The sequence below is a fragment of the Panthera leo genome, chromosome D1 (assembly GCF_018350215.1).
Source record: "Panthera leo isolate Ple1 chromosome D1, P.leo_Ple1_pat1.1, whole genome shotgun sequence".
NCBI classification, from domain to species: domain Eukaryota; kingdom Metazoa; phylum Chordata; class Mammalia; order Carnivora; family Felidae; genus Panthera; species Panthera leo.
In genome coordinates this window covers 87955399-87977209 of record NC_056688.1, presented here as the reverse complement: position 1 = coordinate 87977209, position 21811 = coordinate 87955399, and the positions used below count along the sequence as shown (strand labels likewise).

The 21811-nt window shown below is 36.0% G+C and overlaps 1 protein-coding gene across 1 annotated transcript in view; it reads right to left on the bottom strand.

The window, feature by feature from the left end:
- Positions 1-1079: 1079 nt before the first annotated feature.
- CAPRIN1 (cell cycle associated protein 1) overlaps positions 1080-21811 on the bottom strand; it is a 36805-nt gene continuing 16073 nt past the window's right edge. Inside the window, exons 5-19 of the mRNA XM_042906981.1 lie at positions 18160-18398; positions 17990-18072; positions 14453-14590; positions 13223-13275; positions 13061-13147; positions 10918-11073; positions 10731-10839; positions 9557-9618; positions 8955-9065; positions 8344-8493; positions 7287-7437; positions 4639-4833; positions 3964-4064; positions 2847-2910; positions 1080-1316 (exon numbers count right to left, since the gene is read on the bottom strand). Of these exons, the coding sequence (XP_042762915.1) occupies positions 1252-1316; positions 2847-2910; positions 3964-4064; positions 4639-4833; positions 7287-7437; positions 8344-8493; positions 8955-9065; positions 9557-9618; positions 10731-10839; positions 10918-11073; positions 13061-13147; positions 13223-13275; positions 14453-14590; positions 17990-18072; positions 18160-18398 (1764 nt within the window). The 3' untranslated portion in view covers positions 1080-1251. The remainder of the gene's footprint in view (positions 1317-2846; positions 2911-3963; positions 4065-4638; positions 4834-7286; positions 7438-8343; positions 8494-8954; positions 9066-9556; positions 9619-10730; positions 10840-10917; positions 11074-13060; positions 13148-13222; positions 13276-14452; positions 14591-17989; positions 18073-18159; positions 18399-21811) is intronic.

Sequence of the window (21811 nt, the reverse complement as noted above, 5' to 3'; positions counted from 1 at the left end):
GGTTAGACAAAAGATAAATGCAAGTACTACAGAAATAGCTGCTGGAGATAACCATAAAATTTGAAACACTAACAATGCATGGGGTGAACCACATAAGCTGCTAGCTGTTGAACACCAGTGTTTCAAGATACAACTTTTATAAACATGTTTTATTTGTTTTGCTTATACCATCAGAACTGAAACTACTGTCTGTCATCTCCCTAAAATAGGGAAATCAATCTAAAACACATACTGGTGCTTTTCAAAAGATAGCAATTTAAAAGGGTGGTAGCAGCAGGCATTTCATATCTTTTTCTTTTAAAAACCTTCAGGCTGCAGGAAAAACATGTGACCAAGAGTGTTATGATTATCCATTAGATATTTTCATCAGTACCTGTACCAATTTAGGTGACAATACAGCAAGATCCGAGGATTAGTGACAGACAATGTATGTTATAAGGAATGATATATAGTACCAAACCTTATAAAAGTCATTGTCAAAGAAAATGTTAAGTGTTCAAAAAGGTATCTAAATACTTCACATTTAGTACAGAAGCGGCCATCCAGATTACATCCCATATTTGTTGCATATTTTTCAAAAAGTGCCAATCAAAGCCTAATTTTGCATTTTGGCTTTGTCTTATACAGTATCAGCTGTTAAAAAGCAATTTACATGTGTTTTTAACCAGTCGTTTGGCCAAGGATGAAGAGTGCTGTGTCAAAGCTGGTAGCCAGCCTTATATTAAGGGCCCATGCATAATTTGGTATGCATCTTAACGTTCAGTGCTCCAATTTAACTGGAAAAGCTGTGAAATGCAGTTGTTCTGCCAAACCACACTCCACTCCTTCCTTCTTCAAGGGAAATATTTTAGTTTTGTCAATTACCATTGAATAACTCTAGGGCTGACTCGTAGATTTGATCCAATGTCAAAAGTCAATCTTGCTCTTTCCAAGCCACTTCAAATAACTATGGAGATATCACCCCGTAAAGTGTATTATGTTTTACTCCTAAGCAAGGGTGAGGAATCTGAGTATCATGTGCAAGGCTCAAGATGACGCTTAGGACAGAACATGCAGAATAAAAATAGTTTCCTTCCATATCCAGGTAATATAAAGCTGACAATTGTAGTCCTGTCTTTATGGGATGAAAACAGTCCCTTTACAATAAGTTTCCTGAAAGGGAGAACAAATAGATAATAACTCTTCTGGTAACATATTATGGTACACTGGCCAGTGTGTTTTTGGCGTTTAAACATAATCCTGTGAATCAGATTAATTCACTTGCTGAGTGTTCATTTGCGGCATCCCTCTGTTGGGTCTTGGGGGCCCTCCACGACCTAGAAGACAAAAATGGCATTTGGTTTTTCTTTCAAATATTATTTGTTTTGCCTTCAAGCAGATTTTTCATCTGAAGTCAAGAAGCATGTGGGCAGCTTGTCACCACATTATTAGGTTTAAGAGGTCAATTCTTCAGTGTTCACCTGTCCTGGAAGTTGTCATGCGCAAATTTGCTCATGTTCTCTAGCTAAAAGAAGAGTAGAGCTAATGGAGTATTCCACCAGTACTCATTCATTCATTCATTCAACAAGTATTTATTGAGTGCCTACTGTGTGCCAGGCACTGTCATCAGGCGTTGGAAATAGATACAGCAGTGAAGACAGACAAGGTACCTGCTCTCATGGAGCTTACATTCTAGTGTACACTCTAGCTTACATTTCAGTAGTAAGTAACATCATACTATCAAAATTAATAAAAGCACCAGAATGAAAAACAGACCTTGTTACCTAAACTGTTAAAAAGAAACTACATAACATTCAAAATTGTATAATGACTTGTAACAGATAAAATAACTTTTTACATGCTGTTAAAACAGATTTTTAGCTACCAGTCAACTCAACTTTCATAGAATATGCTACAAGGTGAGAAAGAACATAACCCACATTCACATGCAAATATCCTTTGATACTTCAAGTCAATAATTCCCAAGTGATCCATTACTTTAAAAATGCACCTTTTTGCTGGCCAGTTTCTACTAGCATTGAAATCAAAGTACTTTGTAATTCCTCCTTAATATACATTTTATACATGTGATGGCCAAAACCTAGAGGAAACCTATTCAGTTTAACTTCCCTTAAATCAGAGAACCATTTAGAACTTCAGATCATATGAAATGCTACCTCTAATTGTTACACAGGTTGACTTTCTGCCCAAATGAGGAAGCAGTTTTCCTATGGTAATAGACAAAATCAGAAACTCTAAACCTACAATTTTTAAATATAGTTCAGTAAGTTAGTTAGGATTTTGTATGTTTTACTTAAAAGTCAGAAATAATTTGACATTTATATCGCTATTAGTGATCCAAAGGCATTGAAATTTCAATTAGTTCTATCATTTCTAAATGGTTCTCTAAATGTAACTATGGCTTATCTGGCCATTAAAGTGTTTCTGACTCTAAAATATAATATGCATGTTCAAAAATGAAAGAGGAATAATAAATTTATATAAATGTTCAATCTCATTCCAAAAATGTCTTACAAAAATGTTTCAGTAAGTACTTCCTAAAAACATTTAGCAGGTTTTAGGACCTGAAAAATAATTTGCAGTTGGAAAAACACTTTTTCTAAGGAGGAGAAATGTTCTAGTTTTCAAGACAATTTATATAGTAACAGGGAAAGTCATTCAAAAAATTAAATTTGGGTTCAAGGTAAGTTTTAGAAACAGAGCATTTCATTTAATCCCTAGCAACAAGTCTGGTAATGATAAATGTATTCCTAACATGTAACCTACATGCAGACTATGGAACAGCTCTTCCAAGGCCAGAACAGAAGCTCCACTTAGGAGCTAGGATCACCACCACAAAATATTACCTCGTGGGGCTCCCCGTGGTCCACTCTGCCCAGAGCCTCGCTTGAAATTCTGCTGATATCCATCCTAAAAGACAAGCTAGTTAGTACTGAAGAAAACGTAATTTTTTTTTAATGCTTTCTCATCTATCTATTCTTAGTGTCTCACACAGAACACAAAATTTGTCCTTATTCTTTTTAGACATTTCAATATATGATAGCCAGAAGTTATTCTGTAATTTACTTCTGTTACTCTCAAGAACATTCAATGAAATATCTCTGCTCTTAAAAATCAATTCTTTTTTTCCTCCGACACAAATTTATTTTTTATTTAAGTGTAATTAACATACAGTATTAGTTTTAGGTGTACAATATAATGATTCAACAATTGTATACATTTCTCAGTGCTCAAGGTAAGTGTACTCTTAATCTCTTTGATCTGTTTCACCCATCCCCCCTATCTACATCCCCTCTAGCAACTACCAAATTTGTTCTCTATTTATAGAGAGTCTCGTCTTTTGTCTTTTTGTTTCTTAAATCCCACATGAGTGAAATCATATGGCATTTGTCTTTCTCTGACTTTTTTCATTTAGCATTATACCCTCTAGGTCCATCCATGTTGCTGCAAATAGCAAGATTTCATTCTTTTTTGTGGCTGAGTGATATTCCATTGTGTATATATACATCTTCTTTACCCATCTATTGATGGGACACTTGGGTTGCTTCCACATCTTGGTTATTAGAAATAATGCTGCAATAAACAGAGGGGTGCGTGTATCTTTTCGAGTTAGGGTTTTCATTTTCTTGGGCTAAATACCCAGTGGAATTATAAGATCATGTGGTAGTATGGTTTTTAATTTTTTTAAGAAGCCTCCATACTGTTTTTCATAGTGGCTGCACCAATCTGCATTCCCACCAATAGGGCATGAAATCATTCTCTTTTTAACAGACTCTAAAAAATGAGTACCTATACTAGAGTGCTAGGGAAAGCAAAAGTCACCATTGTCCATAATAAAGTATCTTGTAAAAATGTGCAAAATTAGCCTCAAATTACTTAGTTATCCAAGTCCAAACAACCCCATCAGTCTGTTTCATTGGCTTATTTAGGTCAGGTTTATATTTTAAAGCAACTTCTACCTACCCGTTGATAGCCAGAGTAGTCCCGGGGAGCACTGAACTGAGACTGTGTGTAACCACTGTTTGGAGTGTTAGAGAATGAAGGGCGGTAACCATCATATCCTCCTAAAATTTAGGACAAGAAAATAATTTTCTTATCTAAATATGAGAAATTTTTACTTTCTTACTACTGACCAAGGGAAGAACTGAAAAATTATAAGCCATGCCAGTAATTCAAATTAATTTCTAATTTCCCATCCTGATCCAATCTGTTCCTAAATTTCTGAGTATTAATTTCCTTAGAAGAGGACATTTCACCCATCCATGCACACATACACACCCCACATACAAAAAAAATCCCCATATCTAAGTATTAATTTCCTTAGAAGAGGACATTTCACCCATCCGTGCACACATACACACCCCACATACAAAAAAAAATCCCCATAAACTCTGATAATGGAAAGCAATTATCCCCTCAGAGACATGGAAAACATGGATTTGACACATACAAAAAAACCCATTACCAATTTTGTCAATTTAAATAACCTACAATATACTAAAAATGTTTAAATGTTTAAGCTGTACATGAGAGATTAACGCAGAGATACATACATATCTTTCCCAAAAACCTCATGACATATTTCTATTTTACAAATCAAAAAGGAACAAGAACTTGCTACTTTTTTTTCCCCTTTACCTCTGAATCCATTGGCAGGGCCCCTGTATCCATTCATTAAGCCTCTAGCACCACGGGAGCCACCACGAGACACACCACGACTATTGTAATAGGGCTGACTGCTACGTGGAAATCCAGTGTTCTGCTGGGGAGGCTGCTGGTGGTTACCAGTCACTTGATGGGGCTGGTCCTGGGAACCATGGTAAGTGCCAACCACTATGATAAAAAGAAAAAATTTATACACACACACACACAGCTCATTACAATTTGTTCTTTCACGTTTCCTGGGTTAAGAAGTGTCTTATACCTTCTCCTCAAATCATCTTTAAATAAGTTTTCACATTTCCAATAAGGAAACCTACACATAAGTCCCTATTTTTCTCCTGCCCACATGTTAAGCAATTCTCCAACAACAGTTCCAAACTTTTGGAAGCACACAATGTGTGAGAGCACAAAACTCTATCCCTTCCAAATGGAATGAAAACCTGTATTATTAAACATCTTCTGAGAGGCATCTGCCTATTAGCACAAGAGACCCACAATAATTCAAAAGATCTTACATACTAAAACAGTACAATTACCACTGTATATCATTTAATTATTTTTTCACTAAAAAACTCCTTAGTGGTAGAAGCTTTCTTATTCTTTTAAATTTCCCTTGACACGTTAATGAAACCTACAAAACCATGCTCTCCCATAGCTAAACAACCATATGGTAGAATACTCAGTCAATTATGAAGGTAAATTAGCAGAAGTCTTATACCTTATACCTCCTTTAATGCCTGATTCCATTTCAAGTACTTTTAACATACAACCAATTAAGAAGACAGTTAAATAGTACTCACACTGGCACTCAACTTGATGAGGTAAAGAAAAGATTCTAGAAGGTTCACACTACCTTGCACAACCCCCTCCTTCCACAATGGGAAGTCTAGAATCTAGAAATCTTTAAAAATTAAGCCCACAGGTACCTTTCGGGTATAAACCAATGTTCGCAATGCACAGGGGTGAAAAGACAGGATACTAACACTACCTTTGGGAGGTGAGGAAGGTATAGACTAGAGGAAGGCCCACGCCCCAATAACAAAAAACAGCCAGCCCAAATCCCCCATGTTTAGACAGAGAGAAAAGGTGGTGTACCTCTTGAAAAACTTGACCAGATATATTTTGTGGCCTCAGGAAGCCCCAAATACATTTATCGGTTCTTAAAATACTATTTTGCAACGAAAAAGCTAAAGTGTGCCTAGTGGAAGGGATGTTATGGCTCCTTTTTGAACTGTGCAATTAATGGACTAATTACACTATTCACTGTGGTCTTTCTACACAGACTGCCTTTCCCTACATTCCCTAAATTTAAAATTCCAGGTAAATATCATGATTACAGGTGACATTTTCTATCTAAAGAGAGTCATTCATATGGCATGTAGAGAGTGGCGAAAGAAGTGAATTTTCACCTCACTTTTTATCAATAAGAATTTTATTAGTCTTGGCCAAATTTCACTGCAAGGAAACTCATAGCAATAAATAAAACTCATACAATTAAAGTGTGGTCTTTATTTTAAAATACCAGAATTACTTAAAAAACAACAAAAACCCCAGAATTTCTATTGAAGTGTTTGTACAGCATAAACTCTTAAGTCCATAAATAGCCAGATTCTTGCCATATCCTTTTTTCATGTTGTTCCTAACTAGATACTACAATTTGCTGTAGAGCAGGTGTACTGGGGGCCCATTGTGCTGACATGCTTATGAGTACATGGCAATAATTAAAGGAGCCTGAGCACAAAGCCCAGCTTTATCATTCAGAAGCTGAACATAGATAGCCTAATGGATAAATATCCATCAGATAACAGCTGATTCAAACTTCCTACTAATTAGTGAGTGCTAAATACTACAGGGATATGTAAGAATTTAGTACTGAAAAAATCCATAATGTTCATCAAAGTCTATCAAGAAATTAGACGATTAGAATATTTCATAGTTATTTCAATCAGTCTGATAAAATTAAACTATTAACTCCTATGATTTTAGCAAGGTTTGCTAGTTTGTTGTGGGATATTCCAATTAAACAACCGAGGATCTAAATAACCAAAGACCTAAGCAGGTATTTCTAATGCCTTACAAAGTTAAGAAATCTAAGATATCTCTATCTACATTGTTATGACAGGTATGGTAACTAGCCAACTTACTTGCCTAGTTGCCAAAAAGGATTTTATTTCAACCTAGTTCTACCAAATGCAGCCACCAAGAGATTTCTGCATGTTTTACTGATTATAATTAGCACACTGACAACTCCTTACTGCTTAACTTTGTATAACTGACTTAACTACCTACCAGGTATCATGCTAGCCGGCTTTAATTAATTAGCAATTAAAAGTAAAGTAGATCATAATCTAACAAGTTCCACTAAAATCACAGAATGAAACAGAGATATGAAAGCTTACTGACCAAAGGAAAATGGGTATAAGGCCTCCCAAAAAAGTGCACATAATTCACATACGATAAATATGGACTTGATTTAATTCAGGATCTGCAACAAAAATTCCATAAAGTCTACTACTAGAACAAAAACTTGTGGACACTGCCACTTTAAAGTATAAACCCTCCTAACACTGTCAGTAACGGTGTTGGAAAGCAAGCCGCCAAGGAAGGGACACTGGTTTTCCTACCTGTTTGAAGCTGTTCTTGCTGCAGGTCTGTTTGTTCTACTTGGTGAGGCTGACTAGAAAAGCTCTGGTTGTAACTGGCCTGGTACTGATTTTGCTGTTTCAAAGTTTCTGGTTCATTAACAGGAGGAACTGGGGCATTCATATTGAACACCTGTAAGTAAATAAAGTAAATGATTACTTCATCTCCTTATTGCTAATAATTTCCCTACTTTTAATATGACAGACCTCAATACTGGTTTTACTGACAAATGTAAATACATTACAGAAGTCTCAAACACACATGTATATTCCCCCCCATATACATATTTATATTTATACATATATATGTATACACACACACACACACACACACACCATATAACACTTCAAGGAGAGCATAACTGGGTTTCAAAATTTAAAAATACAAAAATCAGCAGTCTTGGAAATGTTACTATAAATAAGAAATCTTTTTTAAGAGATGCAAACCACTGATACAATGTCACTTTCAGAAATTAATTCTATGAATATTTCATTCATTTAAATTTTCTTCTTATTGACATTTTAACCAAAAGTTACTATTTTAAGTATTTAATCCTATAAACTTTCCCATGAGCACTGATTTAACTGTATCCCATCAATTACAATATTCTCATCCTTTCCTAGAAATTCTGCAATTTAGGGATGCTTACTGAAAAACCAGGATGAAGTACAACAGGTGAAATTTATTATGAGAAACTTCAGTAAAATAAAAAATTAAGCAAGTATGGGAAAATGTAGACAGTTGTTAAATCTCGGTAATGACTTACATACACAGATACAGTAGTCTACTTTTCTGCATGTTTACTTTTGTTAACCAAATCTAAAGGATGAAACTACAAAACAGTAAGATATGAGAGCACATAACTCCTAAGACTCAAATTTATCTCTGGGAGCAGGAAAAATCAGTTTATCAATTAAATATACTCTATAGTTGGGTAGATGCACACTCAAGCACAAAGTTAAATGAAGACTTTTCTGTTGAGACTTTGGCATGATGATAGTACACACTAGCCATTTAATGTTAGTTTACTTTACTTACCGTTTGCATGGATTGGAATGGAGCTGCGTTTACATTGATTCCACTGCTATGTAACGGTTTGCTTGTCCCAGCCTGGAACACCTGAGGCTGAGAAGCAGCCGGAAGGGATGACGATGCTGTAGTCTGGTCTGTATTTAAAGAGATTGTTGCCTAAACACAAAGTAAACAGATGCACTTTAGTGATAAACTAAATTTAGCCAAGTCTACTATCCAAGTCTTAGTATGTTAAGAAATTCAACTGGGGTGCCTGGGTGGCTCAGTCGGTTAAGCATCCAACTCTTGATTTCAGCTCAAGTAATGATCTCACAGTTCCTGAGTCGAGCCCCACATTGGGGTCTGCACTGACAGCATGCAGCATGCCTGGGATTCTCACTCCCTCTCTCTCTTCCCCTCCCCCATTCATGTTCTCTTTCTCTCTCTCTCAAAATAAATAAAACTTAAAAAAAAAATTCAACTATTTCATAACAGCAAAATACTTGTATTGCATAACAGCAAAATAACGTTATCGCATGGATTAGGTCCAAAAAGAGTCACAATATTAATAATTTACCTCTGCCCAATTCATGAATAAGTGCCTATCAAGTTTATGTTACCTAGTAACAGAAACTTGCCTGAATCTGGTCAATTGGTTCCTTTTGTGGTCGTTGCTCTGTAGCATGAGAAGGCTGGTACAAGGGTTGAGATGCTGTATACCCCTCACTTGTGGATGAAACCAAAGGAACCTACACAGAAATAAAGCAATCAAAGCTGCTTTCTGTTATAAACCAACTCTAATACAGACAGGGCTAAGAAGTAGACAGATATACCTGTTAAATAGACTATATAAAATCTAACAACTGCAAAAAATACATATAATATTAAAGATGAACATTAAATAAACCCAATCCAGTTATGAAGTCCCCCACAAATGCTTCTGAATGGCAACATTTACACTAAATTTTAGAATTATGAAATTTAAAATGTGTCTTCTCAAATTTTACTGTTTAAAAAAAGCATATTCCTTACTATCATAAACATAAGATTTAACCAAAAAAATTATTTTTAAATTACTAATACCAAAGTAAACATAAACATGGAAATAAAAGTAGACAGCTACCCTCACCAGACTTGTACAATGATAAAATTCATACCTGACTTTCATTACGCTAATTAAAGAAAGAGACCCAAGAACAGATTAAAAACAAATATGCAACAATATTTCTATCATTCCTACCTGTGTAGCTTCTGGTTGTACAGGAACTTGATTAGGCTGAGCAAGTCTAGATTCAGAATGAACTGCAAAATTGACCAAAAGCAACACTGTTATCCAAAATCAAATTTCTTCAGAGAAAATTTCTATAGCCAAATCCTAAAAAACACTTTTTGGTGATCATGAAAAGAAATAAAGTATAGGCAGGATTTTAGCTTTCAAGTGAGCATTTTGGTTCCCTGATAGTCATTATTAGTATACTCTCACAATTGCTTTTATTTCTAGAAGGCATAACCCTAATCTGTTTTCTAACTCTTGGTAGAGATGTTACAGAGATAGGAGTACCCTTTACTTTAGAGAAATCCTAACTACCCTACCAAACTAACTGTGTCATTACACATGCTTTTATTCAGCAACTCGTTTTATGAAACTGAAGACATTAAATATTTTATACAGTTCCAACTTTTGTGCCCTTAATGCCATGTTCTGGGAAAAAAAAACCAAGACTCAAAATTACTAATGGTCCTTGAGAAAGACAGTCCACTTAACCCAAAGAAGACACCAACAACTCTATTTGGTGCTACTACTTCTAAAAATGGTGTAAGACTATTAAGAGTTTGAAACTTCAACTGTCTTTTGACTCATCTTCTCCTTTCCTCTTAAGCATCCTCTTCTTTCCCACTTAGACCGTTGCATCTCATTTTTATTTAAGTAATAAAATGTTCAGAAATTCTCCCAAAAAGCTGCAAGCATCCTTCAGAGAAGGACACCCCTATTATTTTTATGCTAAAATGAATTTTGAAACTTAAAAAGCAAAGCAAAATTTCATTTATCTAAATTACAGGAAATGGTTCCCACAGGGCTGGAAGAGAGGATAACTAGTGACTGGAGGTACACACAAATAGGCTTCTGGAGTACAGGTAATGTTCCAGTTCTAAGTGCTGGTGTGTTCAGTTTGTGAAAACTCTTCAAACTCTACATTTGCACGTACTTAAGTCTATATGACAATAAAAAGTTTAAAAAAATGGAACCACAGTTATTCATATTATAGGAATAAAGAACATTTCTTATCAAATTAAAAGACACAAAATCCAAAAGTTAAGCAAACGTTAAAAGGGAAAAATTCATTTTCACATTTTTTACAAAACCTGAAAGCACTGGCCCTATATTTCTCACACAAAACTGTACAATTACTAACCTGGAGGGCAAACCAGCTGGGGCATATCCATGTTTTGTGTTGGATTCATAGGCTGTGCAGATACAATGGCAGGATCAAGTGTCTGGTTTTCAAAATCCAGCATTGAATCCTGCAAGTTAGGATATAATGGAATTAAATAATGTAAACACTTAAACCTTCAGTTAGTGTCTGACTGAACTGCACCTACCTGTATGAAATTATAGGGCCCCTGCATTTGCGCCATAAGATCCTGGACTCGCTGTCTTCTCACAAGGGGATCTGCCTGAGCCACTGGAGTCAGAGAGTGGGGCTCTGGTACTGAAGGAGATGCAGCTTGAGGTTGCTGCTGGAGTGAATTTACCACCTAAAGTGGACGAAGTGGGGGGACATGCAGACTGGTAGAATGAAAGCGCTCCATTCATGACCATCACAACAGGTCCCTGAACTATATATGGAACTACATTATAAACAAGATAGTCAGCTTTAATATAGCTACTCCAACTGACAATTATCCCAGATTTAACATTCAGTGCTATTACTTCTACAGTGTTCTCTACTCCACATGATTGCCACGTAGCTTTTCAGATTTACTTTATAAACCGCTTTCAAAGGAATACCCATGCTTACTTCCAAAAAAACATATTGTGCTTAAACTGCTCTGCCTTCTATAGTAAGTAAATTTATATTTATCAAATACATATCCACCTCAGTACCTGATAAACAGCACTCAAGAAAAGTTACTATTTATCATCAAACTTTGAGTTCCCACCATTTCATTCTCTCTGCCAATACCATAGAATCAAGCCCTATCACCTTATCTAAATTGCTACAGAAGCCAAAGCTCACTATATCCACCTTTTTCCTAGCTCTAATAATTTCTGATTATTATTGTTACTAACTCCCTGCTCTTCTAGGAAATCTAATTTTTATTACATCAGTCAAAATTTACATTCTGTCTGGCTTTTAAACCTGGGCAACTCATACCTGGTAAGCCTCGGTAAGTCATAACCTTATTTTCTTTTATAAGCAATAGTGAGATAATCGTCATTACCTAAACTGATCACAAAGACCAACTGATCTGTCATCTACAGCAGGCTGGTCAAAAAATTCCTTAGAATCCCATATGGATAGCCTTTAAAAAGACCCTACCTGCCAAGTACTTAAAAACAAACCATACTGGCACGGTGCTAAGTGTGATAATATACTTTTCTCCCTCAATAAAATGCAAAAAAGTACTTAACTACAAAGCACTGTTACTTCCCAGTCTTTTCCTACTATGCCAACCATACTTTCCATTCCTAATGTTCAACAAAACAAATATGCTAATTTATTTCTACCTGCATATCCATGCTAATATATACCTATTATCTGACTTCCCTGAAAATACACACCAAATCTACTTTAGTCAAGGCCCAGTAGGTTCGCACACCACCATTACATAGATCTTTTACATCTTATTTTCTTCTAAGCCTCCTCTAGTATTTCTGAACTGCCTTGCATAATTCAGCAAATACAGACTGTCTTGGTAGGGTTTCATGGAACAGCGTTTTCATCTAAACTAGGTAACTTTCTGGGGTCAGGGGCAGGTTATCAGTAGTATGTTTTGGCACATCAATAAGAGCTAAAAGTACTACTACAATTGCACCTTTGGAGAATGATAGAAGACATATTATTTTTTCTGCACTTTAGATATATGAATACATAAAAGAAGTCACCTAAAAGAGGATGGAAAGGATGGTTGGGACTAATTTGGTAAGGCATTTGATTTTATCTTATAGGCAACACGGCACCATCAAAGAGTTTCAAGTGAAAGTAACTTAATCAAAACTAACTTTTCTAATAATTGACCTGTAAAAGTGAATAGGATGGCCTGGGGCAGTTAGAAAAGAAAAATATGAAGAGAGCCTCTGAACTAGACATGAGGACCTGAAAAAAGGTAATGTCAATTAAGGGACAGAATTAGGAAACACCAGAAGTCTAGCGCATTAGGGAGAAAGAGGAGTCTAAGAGGAAACTCCAATATATCCCTTGGAAGGTGGGCCTTTTCTGGAGGTTATCTATGTGGGAGCCCAGATTTTTACACAGCAGCCTGGTATCAACAATAGAAAATCATGTACTTTAATAACCTTAGATAACTTTTTTTTCCCACTTCCACATCAGCAGAGATTCTATTAAACATACACAGGGATAAACAAATTACATTTTAAAACATAATGATCCTGTTATGTGTATTAAGTTTAATATGACAGTAAATGTACTAATAATGCAAAAAACTAAATCTGTTCTTAGGAGAGATAAAAATGACTAATTAAAACAAAAGACATCAACTTTGCAACTGAGAGAACTCTTACCTCAACTGTTTCAACTGTCCACTCATCTACCTGCTCCTTTTCACCACTGCTGAACTGTGTTTCTGCCATAAATTGTCTATTTACATACTGCAAAGCAAAATAAATGTTTGAGAATTGTTTGAAAGGCAGAAAAGGAAAGCTAGCATTAAATAAAAATCATACCTCTGTTGATTCAACTTCGCTTTGTTCCGTGTATTCTTCTGCTGGCTCAGGTTCTAAGTAGTTAAAAATTGACATAAATGAGTGTTAAGAAAGTATTTTTTTTTATTAACAATTCATTTCAACTCCAAATAAGTTAACAGTTTACCATCAAACAGCCGGAATTTATTTACAAAGTTACAATAGTTAGCATTAAGTTTCTGTATTTTATCATTCTTACAATATTTAGAAAGAGTTTTCTTTACCATTTATTCCAGAATAAATTAGGCTCAAGAGTAGTTATTCTGGACTAGGTATAATGCCAATAAAGACCTAAGTTAAAACCTCTCTATTCTTAGAGTACTATCATACAGCAACATACAGATTAAAATCTTACTATTTTAACCTACTTGGTAAAGTGGTTGGGGGGATGGGGAGGAGGCTTACTATGTCCATCTGCAACCATAAATTCCACCAATGTGCAATCTTCCCTTCTAGTTTCAACCTAATAGCTAAGACTTGTATAAAGTGCTTACTATGTGAGAGGCACCATATATATACTTTCACGTACTGCTTTCTCAACAGAGATAAAGAGACAGAGAAATTCAGTCACTTGCCCAAAGTTACATAGCTAATGAGCATTAAAGCCAAGATTACAATCCAGGCAGTCTGATTCTTTTCAACCATTTCAAAATTCATACTCTGACAATGCTTCCAATGGTACTGAGAATTTTAGTCATCAACTTAAGTTATAAAAGTATTCCTGGTAAGTGCTTATCTACATATTAGTGTTGTACTAAAGTTAATTTGAAAAGATCCCTTGCCACTGAGAAATTTATGGTTCAGGATTAGAGTTATAATCTCCCCATCATTTAACATACACACACACACCCTTCATACTATTCACTTCATATACTGGCATGGTAAACAACAATAAATCTAGGTATGTCAGCCAAAATGTACTTAAAAAGTCCTAAAACACTTCCCCTCATCTGTACTCCAGGCCAGCAATATTGCAACAAAAAAAGTTATCAGTTTGTAATAGTGATCAAGACCAGTAAGTAAATGATTGATCTTCAAGACCTCTGGGAATTATTCTTAATATGCATTGTTTTAATGTTTTGTTGTGCTTAAAGCTCCTTTAAAACTCTCAGTATGCATACATAACTAAATAAATGCAGAGCTTGAACTTGTGGCAAAGGAGAGTAAAACCAAGATTCCTACACTACAGCTCATATCCACCTAAGTACTCACCAGCTTCAGCTACCTGATCTTCAGCTGCAGGTGCTGAGGCTGCCTCTTCTTCCTCACATAGCCCATTCTGGTGGTTGTGAGTGCTGTCAAAGTAGTTTGACTGAAAAACACGCTCAACAATTTCCTTTAGAGCTTTATCTAAAAACAGAACATGAATTATAATGTTAGACTATCGGGCATGCCTGACCTGAGTAAGATTCAACATGCTACAAAATGCTGTGGTAAGAAAAAAAACCTTATCAACTGTTACTAAAACATACATATAAAAAACATTGAAGTCCACTAAGGACAGAAATTATGGAATAATAGAGAACAAGAAGAATCTATTAGTACTAAACTTTATATATTTTATGTAGCTGCAAGAAAAAAAAAAGCTGACAGTTATCATTTATTCATTATTTATTTAGCACCTACCTACATGTTAGGCAATGTGCTAGGCAATGGGGCTACAAAATATGTAAAAGATACAGTATCTGCCCTCCCTAAGTTTCCCTAAGTTTACAGTCCAATAGAGAAAAGTTATCAGATATAAAAACAGTGAAATCACATCTGTGAAACGTACTATAAAGAGGTACAATGGATTGAACCTAATCAGAGAGAGGCACAGGAAGCTTTCCTGGTGTGTGAGTGCTGCAAGAGCAGAGATCTAGATGAGTAGTAGAAAGAAGTGTTTCAAGGCAGAAGCAACACCATTTACAAAGCCCTGTATAAAGGATAAGGATATAGAAAAGGGGTACCAAATATAAGAAAATGAAAGCATGCACTATAGCTGAGGAGGGATAGGGAGGAAGAAAAAGCATACAGACTAGTCTGGAGAAACTGATTAGGAGCCAAAACATGCAAGGTCTTTAAATTAAAGACAAATGTATATAAAATTTAATTTAAAAGACAGCCATTAAAAAATTTTAAAGAGGGATGGGGAGGGTGGATTCAGTTAAGAGAATGCACTAAGGGAGAAACGTAGGAGAGACAGATTCAGAAGATATTTGAAAGGCAAAAAACTGTCACAATTTGGTACACACTAAGATATGAGAGGGCAGAGCAGCAGGTGAAGGTGTGTGTCAAGAACTCATCTCAGGTTGCCTGGGTGGCTCAGTCAGTTAAGCGTCAGACTCGATTTTGGCTCAGGTCAGGAGATTGAGCCTGGCCCTTGGGCTCCTCGCTGAGCATGAAGCCTGATTAAGATTCTCTCTCCCCCTCTCACTCAAAAACAACAACAAAGAAGAATCTCAATTTCCTAGCCTTGAAAACATAGAATATACCTATGTACATAGAATGTATCTATTCCCTAATCGGTCACTATACAGAAAAATAAAATTTCCCAGGACTATATTAAAATATCATAAAATTACCTCTATTAACAATAAAACTACCAACAACTTTTTCTATGCGAAACATTTCATGTTTTCTTTTCCCCACTTCAGAGGCTCACGACTCAAAACTATTTATTTTAAAAAACTTATCCATGAGGGACCGCCTGGGTGGCTCAGTTGGTTAAGCAACCGACTCTCGATTTAGGCTCAGGTCATGATCTCGTGGTTTGTGAGTTCGAGCCCCGGCGTCAAGCTCTGAGCTGACAGCACAGAGCCTGCTTGAGATTCTCTCCCTCTCTTTCTCTGCCTCTCTCTCTCTCAAAATAAATAAATAAGCATAAAAAAAAAATCTGAAAACTGAATGCACATAAAAATACTAACTTGAGGGGCGCCTGGGTGGCTCAGTCGGTTAAGCGGCCGACTTCGGCTCAGGTCATGATCTCGCGGTCTGTGAGTTCAAGCCCCGTGTCGGGCTCTGTGCTGACAGCTCAGAGCCTGGAGCCTGTTTCAGATTCTGTGTCTCCCTCTCTCTGACCCTCCCCCATTCATGCTCTGTCTCTCTCGGTCTCAAAAATAAATAAATGTTGAAAAAAAAAAAAATTAAAAAAAAAATACTAACTTGAATACATTAGTAACTTTTCATTAGTTATAAAGATGTTACATTCCTAAGGTAGGTAAACAAGACTAGGCAAAAAACACCATAACAAGATATAAACTTATACTTTAACCCTTGTTACTCATCAATAATGTTCATGAAAAATTGATCAGGCTTGAACTAAAACTACTTTTTTAAGCTAACAAGTTTATACACGTATGTAAATTTCTTCCTAATAAAACTTCTGTACATATTTGTGGCAAAACTAAAATTAAGAAGACACAAAGATTTCTTTACAAAGAAATACACTAAACAACACAACAAAGAAAATTTTTTTAGTTTATTTTTAATTTTTTTTTTTAATGTTTATTTTTGAGAGACAGAACACACGCATACATGTGTGGGAGGGGCAGAAAGAGAGCAAGACAGAGGATCCCAAGGGGGCTCTGCTCGGACAGCAGAGAGCCCAACATGGGGTTCAAACCCACGAACTATGAGATCATGACCTAAGCCAAAATCAGATACCCAACTGACTGAGCCACCCCAGAGCCCTGAAAAATTCTTACAAAAAAAAAAAAAAAAAAGTTTATTTATTTATTTTGGGGGAGAAAGAATCACAGTGGGGGAAGTGGCAGAGAGCAAGCGAGAAAGAGAATCCCAAGCAGGCTCTGCGCAGCACAGAGCCCTACACAGGGCTCAATCTCACGAACTGTGAGACCATGACCTGAGCCAAAATCAAGAGTCAGACATTTAAACGACTGAGCCACCCAGGTGCCTCAAGAAAATTATTTCTTAAATGAAAAGATATAAAAGAGTTGTTTCTTCATATTTGATTTACCCATTTCCTTAAAGCAAATACAATCCAAATTATATCATATAGTTTTGCCAATTAAAGCTTTTAATCCGATTTAATTTTTCACCAAACAGCTAAAAATAAGGTATAAGCACTTTTACCTTAAGATGTTCAAAAATCTACTTCCCTAAACCACCTTTATAAATAGCAAAGATAAGAACCTATTATTTACTAAGAGAATAAACCTAGAATTCCTAATTTACCAATGAAGTGAAGCTTAAATGTCCTTTGTTTTCTTTAAAGTCAATAAACATTGCATATTTGAGGTTAAGGTTTTTAAAAAGCACAAAAGAATTAATGTCCTCAAATTACCAGAAGTCTATGAAAAACTAAGGAAAGATGAAGGCAATGACCATGAGTAAAATGTATGAGGTATAGTAAGTATTTTTTCACAAAATTTCAGCCATAAGGAAAAACCAGTCCCTATCTAATACCAAGAACTCTGGAAAGCCTATTCAGTATTAATCTGTCCACCTCAAGCAGAGAGTAAGTTACAAACAAAATCGTGTTAAGTCAGGGGATTCCCATCTCTACAGATTTATTGATTCATGATGGGTTTTTTTTTTACTTACACACACACACACACACACACACACACACACACACACAGCAGAAAGGAAAAAAAGGAAATAAACCAAAAAGTAAACAGTAGATGAATGTTACTTACACAATTCTAAAAATTTCTCCAATTAACATTACTTTCAAAAAGAAAACTAACTTTTAAAGATTCTTAGTTACAAAATTATATTCTTAGTTACAACAATTATAATACTCACAGGTTGTTCCACATACAGATTTTTCCTTTCCTTCCAGCAAGTCCCATAGGTGAATGGAGGCATGTTCATACTGCTCATTCAACCTTATAATAATAATTAAAAAGCTAATTAATTACCTTTTAGTTGTCAAGCCAACATTTAGAAGTTTCTACCACCAAATACCACTATACCTCAAGCTCATGTCCCGTTCAGGGTCTGCTAATTTGTAGAATTCATCCAACAATGACAATTCCTCTTCAGACAATATTGGCACTCCATTCAATCCTTGCTTCAGATCAGTTCGCACCTCATCATCCCCCAATTTGTCCAAAACATACTGGAGCTCAAGTACAGTTTTTAAACGTTTTTGTTCTGCTTCTTCTCTCATAAGCTGCTCCCGACGTGCAGTCTTCTTTATTGTTTTCTGAATCTGCATAAAAATATTAAGCATAGACGTTAAAATGAATTTCACAAAACTCCCAATTTAGTTCAACCAATTTCATTTCCAATGTAAGACATATTTTACTCGATGAGTTATGTGATCCTGATACACAAAATGCTGATTCCTAACGTACAAATAGAGTTTAATATCTCATAACATCATCTGTTTTAAGCAGATGTTAGAAATTCAGAACACATCTTTCTTTCCCTATAAGGTATTATTGTAACACTAAATGTTGCCAATAAAACAATGTATTTGGGATTTGCTTCAAAATAATCTGGCTGACAGGGAACAAGGGAGTATATCAAACAGGACTGTCCATGAGATAAAAACTGTAGAAGCTGGGTATGGGTACAGAGGTATTCATTACATTCCTTTCTTTAGTTTTGAAATTTTTCATAATAAAAAGTATAAGAATTATAATTTCTAATTAAGAACCCAAGCCAATTAAAAAAGAAACCCGAGTACAGCAAAATAAAAAAAAAATCTTACCTATATCCATCTCCTCTATGGAAAACTGGTCCAAAATTTTCATTTTAAGTACCTACTATCAACTTAAAAAGAGATGCTAAAACCCACCACTGCTTCCTCACAACCCACTGCTAGTATTATACTATCCCAACATTTTGAAAATAGTGACTAAAACTAACTTGTTTTTATGAATAAGGGGATGCTGGCAGAGAAAAAGAAGGTGGCAGAAGACAAATAAATGCTCACATGTATTTTTCCCACTATTCTTTTCCTAGTACTCGTCTTTTACTTTCCTGTGAAGATTGAAGGGAGAACATCAACCAGACTCATGTATGTCTCTCTCTTCTCATGTCCAGTGTCAGAGTGGGCTCAAAGAATGGTCAGAATTTTAAAGAAAGGTCAATTTTTCAAGAGCCATGAAAGTATCTTCCTTCCCACCTTCCTCCCCTTTCTCAAGCCTCCCTGGGATAAATTGAGACAGAGAAAACCAAAATAAAGACATACAAAATGTATAATAAAGGGGCGCCTGGGTGGCTCAGTCGGTTAGGCGTCCGATTTCGGCTCAGGTCACGATCTCACAGTTTGTGGGTACAAGCCCTGCGTCGGGCTCTGTGCTGACAGCTCAGAGCCTGGAGCCTGCTTCAGATTCTGTGTCTCCCTCTCTCTCTGCCCCTCTCCCACTCCCGCTCTCTCTCTCAAATAAATAAACATTTAAAAAAATTAAAAAGAAAAAAAAAGAAATGTATAATAAAGGGAGTAATGGGGGAAGAGACATAGCAGAACAATAAAGTCTACAATAAGACAAATCTATGATGGCAGCAGAGAGGGCAGCAGATTAAATGATATTTAGCAGTTAAGTGGCAAGTGAACAGTACATATGAACAGAGATATGAAATCCAAGCTAGGGCACCCTAGAAAGCTTTCAAGGAGAAAGGGACATAATCTTACTGGGGGTGAGGGGTACAATTTTAGGACAGAGAAGCAGCCACTAGCCAAAGGCAGGAAATATAGGAATAGAGGCAGGAATATGAAATAAGTCAATAAAACCAAAGAAGTAAGATAAAGAATGCCACTCTGAGTAAAATGAGCAGTTCAAGTAAGGAAAATATGAAATCTAGAAAAGGTAGGCTGGAGCTTGATTAAAGAATTCTTGGGGCGCCTGGGTGGCGCAGTCGGTTGAGCGTCCGACTTCAGCCAGGTCACGATCTCGCGGTCTGTGAGTTCGAGCCCCGCGTCAGGCTCTGGGCTGATGGCTCGGAGCCTGGAGCCTGCTTCCGATTCTGTGTCTCCCTCTCTCTCTGCCCCTCCCCTGTTCATGCTCTGTCTCTCTCTGTCCCAAAAATAAATAAAAAAACGTTGAAAAAAAAATTTAAAAAAAAAAAAAAAAAGAATTCTTGAACACAAAACAAAAAAGGTGTTTAACAATTGTGGGAAAGCGCGATAAAGGATCAGAGTTCAATAAAAAGACTGCCAATGAAGTTAAAGACCCAATGAAAAGTTCCTGAAAATACCAGTGTTAACATAAAAGCAAAGGAGACTACAAGTATTTTCACTTACACAGTGTTAGTAGTTTTAGAAATAGACTGATTCTATTATTAAATTGTATAGCAATCCTACTTCTATAACCCATAAATTTTTTTTTAATCAGAAAGTTAATTGGCCAGGATTCATCTGACCTAAGTGGATCAATTCCCAACTTGGGTGTAAATTAAGTTTCATTTATTCCATTTTGAGGGATACCATCAATATTTTCCAACTTTAATCAAATTTAGTAAGTAATAAGTACATGAAATATATTAATTATGCATCAAATATTGCTCACAACCCTGAAATGAGGGAGGTACCATTATTATCACCATTTTACAGATTAGAAAACTGAAGCAGTGTGACGGCCCCACTCCTCTCCCCCCTTCTCTTTTGATACTACTGGTTCTGTTTGTCTAGAAAACCCTGAGTGATATAGGGATAGACAAGTTAAGTAACTCAAAGTCCTACAACTATTAAGTGGCAGAATCAGGGTTCAAACCAGACAGTATGGTTCCAGAATCAGAACTTTTCATCTCTGTACTGCAATGTCTCTCATCACATAATAAATTGTTTTGTTTATTCATTTTACCAAATCAGAGGCAGTTTTGTATTTCAGTGCTTTTAGCCTTTCTCCAAATAAGCTAATACTAATTCAGAAGATTAATTTTCTGATCTCAAGTTTCAAATTATTTGACTTTGCCTGTATTTCATTTTTGTCCTGTTCCCAAAGGTTTCTATCACATCAAAAGATGTATGGGAAAAACACAAAACCACTTTACTTTGTTGGATCACGAGTTGATACAAGAGCAATGTATCCCACTCTGCCACATTCCTTAAGATCCCTAATGGAGATAAGTGATTACCAAAAAAAAAACCTATTTTCTGATAGTTAACAGAATTATAAGATGGTCATTAGGTATAAAGGAAAATACAGAAAATAAATGCCTGCTATATTTATATATACACGTATATACAAGCTAATTTTTTAGAGATCTTCAGGGTATCTCCTATATATATATTTGTCATATCTGAGACTCAGTCCTTTTAAAAGGCACCTTTCAGAGCCCAAACGTCCATCAAATGATGAACAGATAAAGATGTAAAGATGAACGGATCAGTGATGAAAAGGAATAAAATCTTGCCATTTGCAATAACGTAGATGGAACTGGAGGGTATAATGCTAAGTGATATAAGTCAGTCTGGGACTCCTGGGTGGCTCAGTCAGTTAAGTGTCCGACTTCGGCTCAGGTCATGATCTCACGGTTTGTGAGTTCTAGCCCCGCATTGGGCTCTATGCTGACAGCTCAGAGCCTGGGCCTGCAGCCTGCTTTGGATTCTGTGTCTCCCTCTCTCTGCTCCTCCCCCACTCACACTCTCTCTCTCAAAAATAAACAAACATTAAA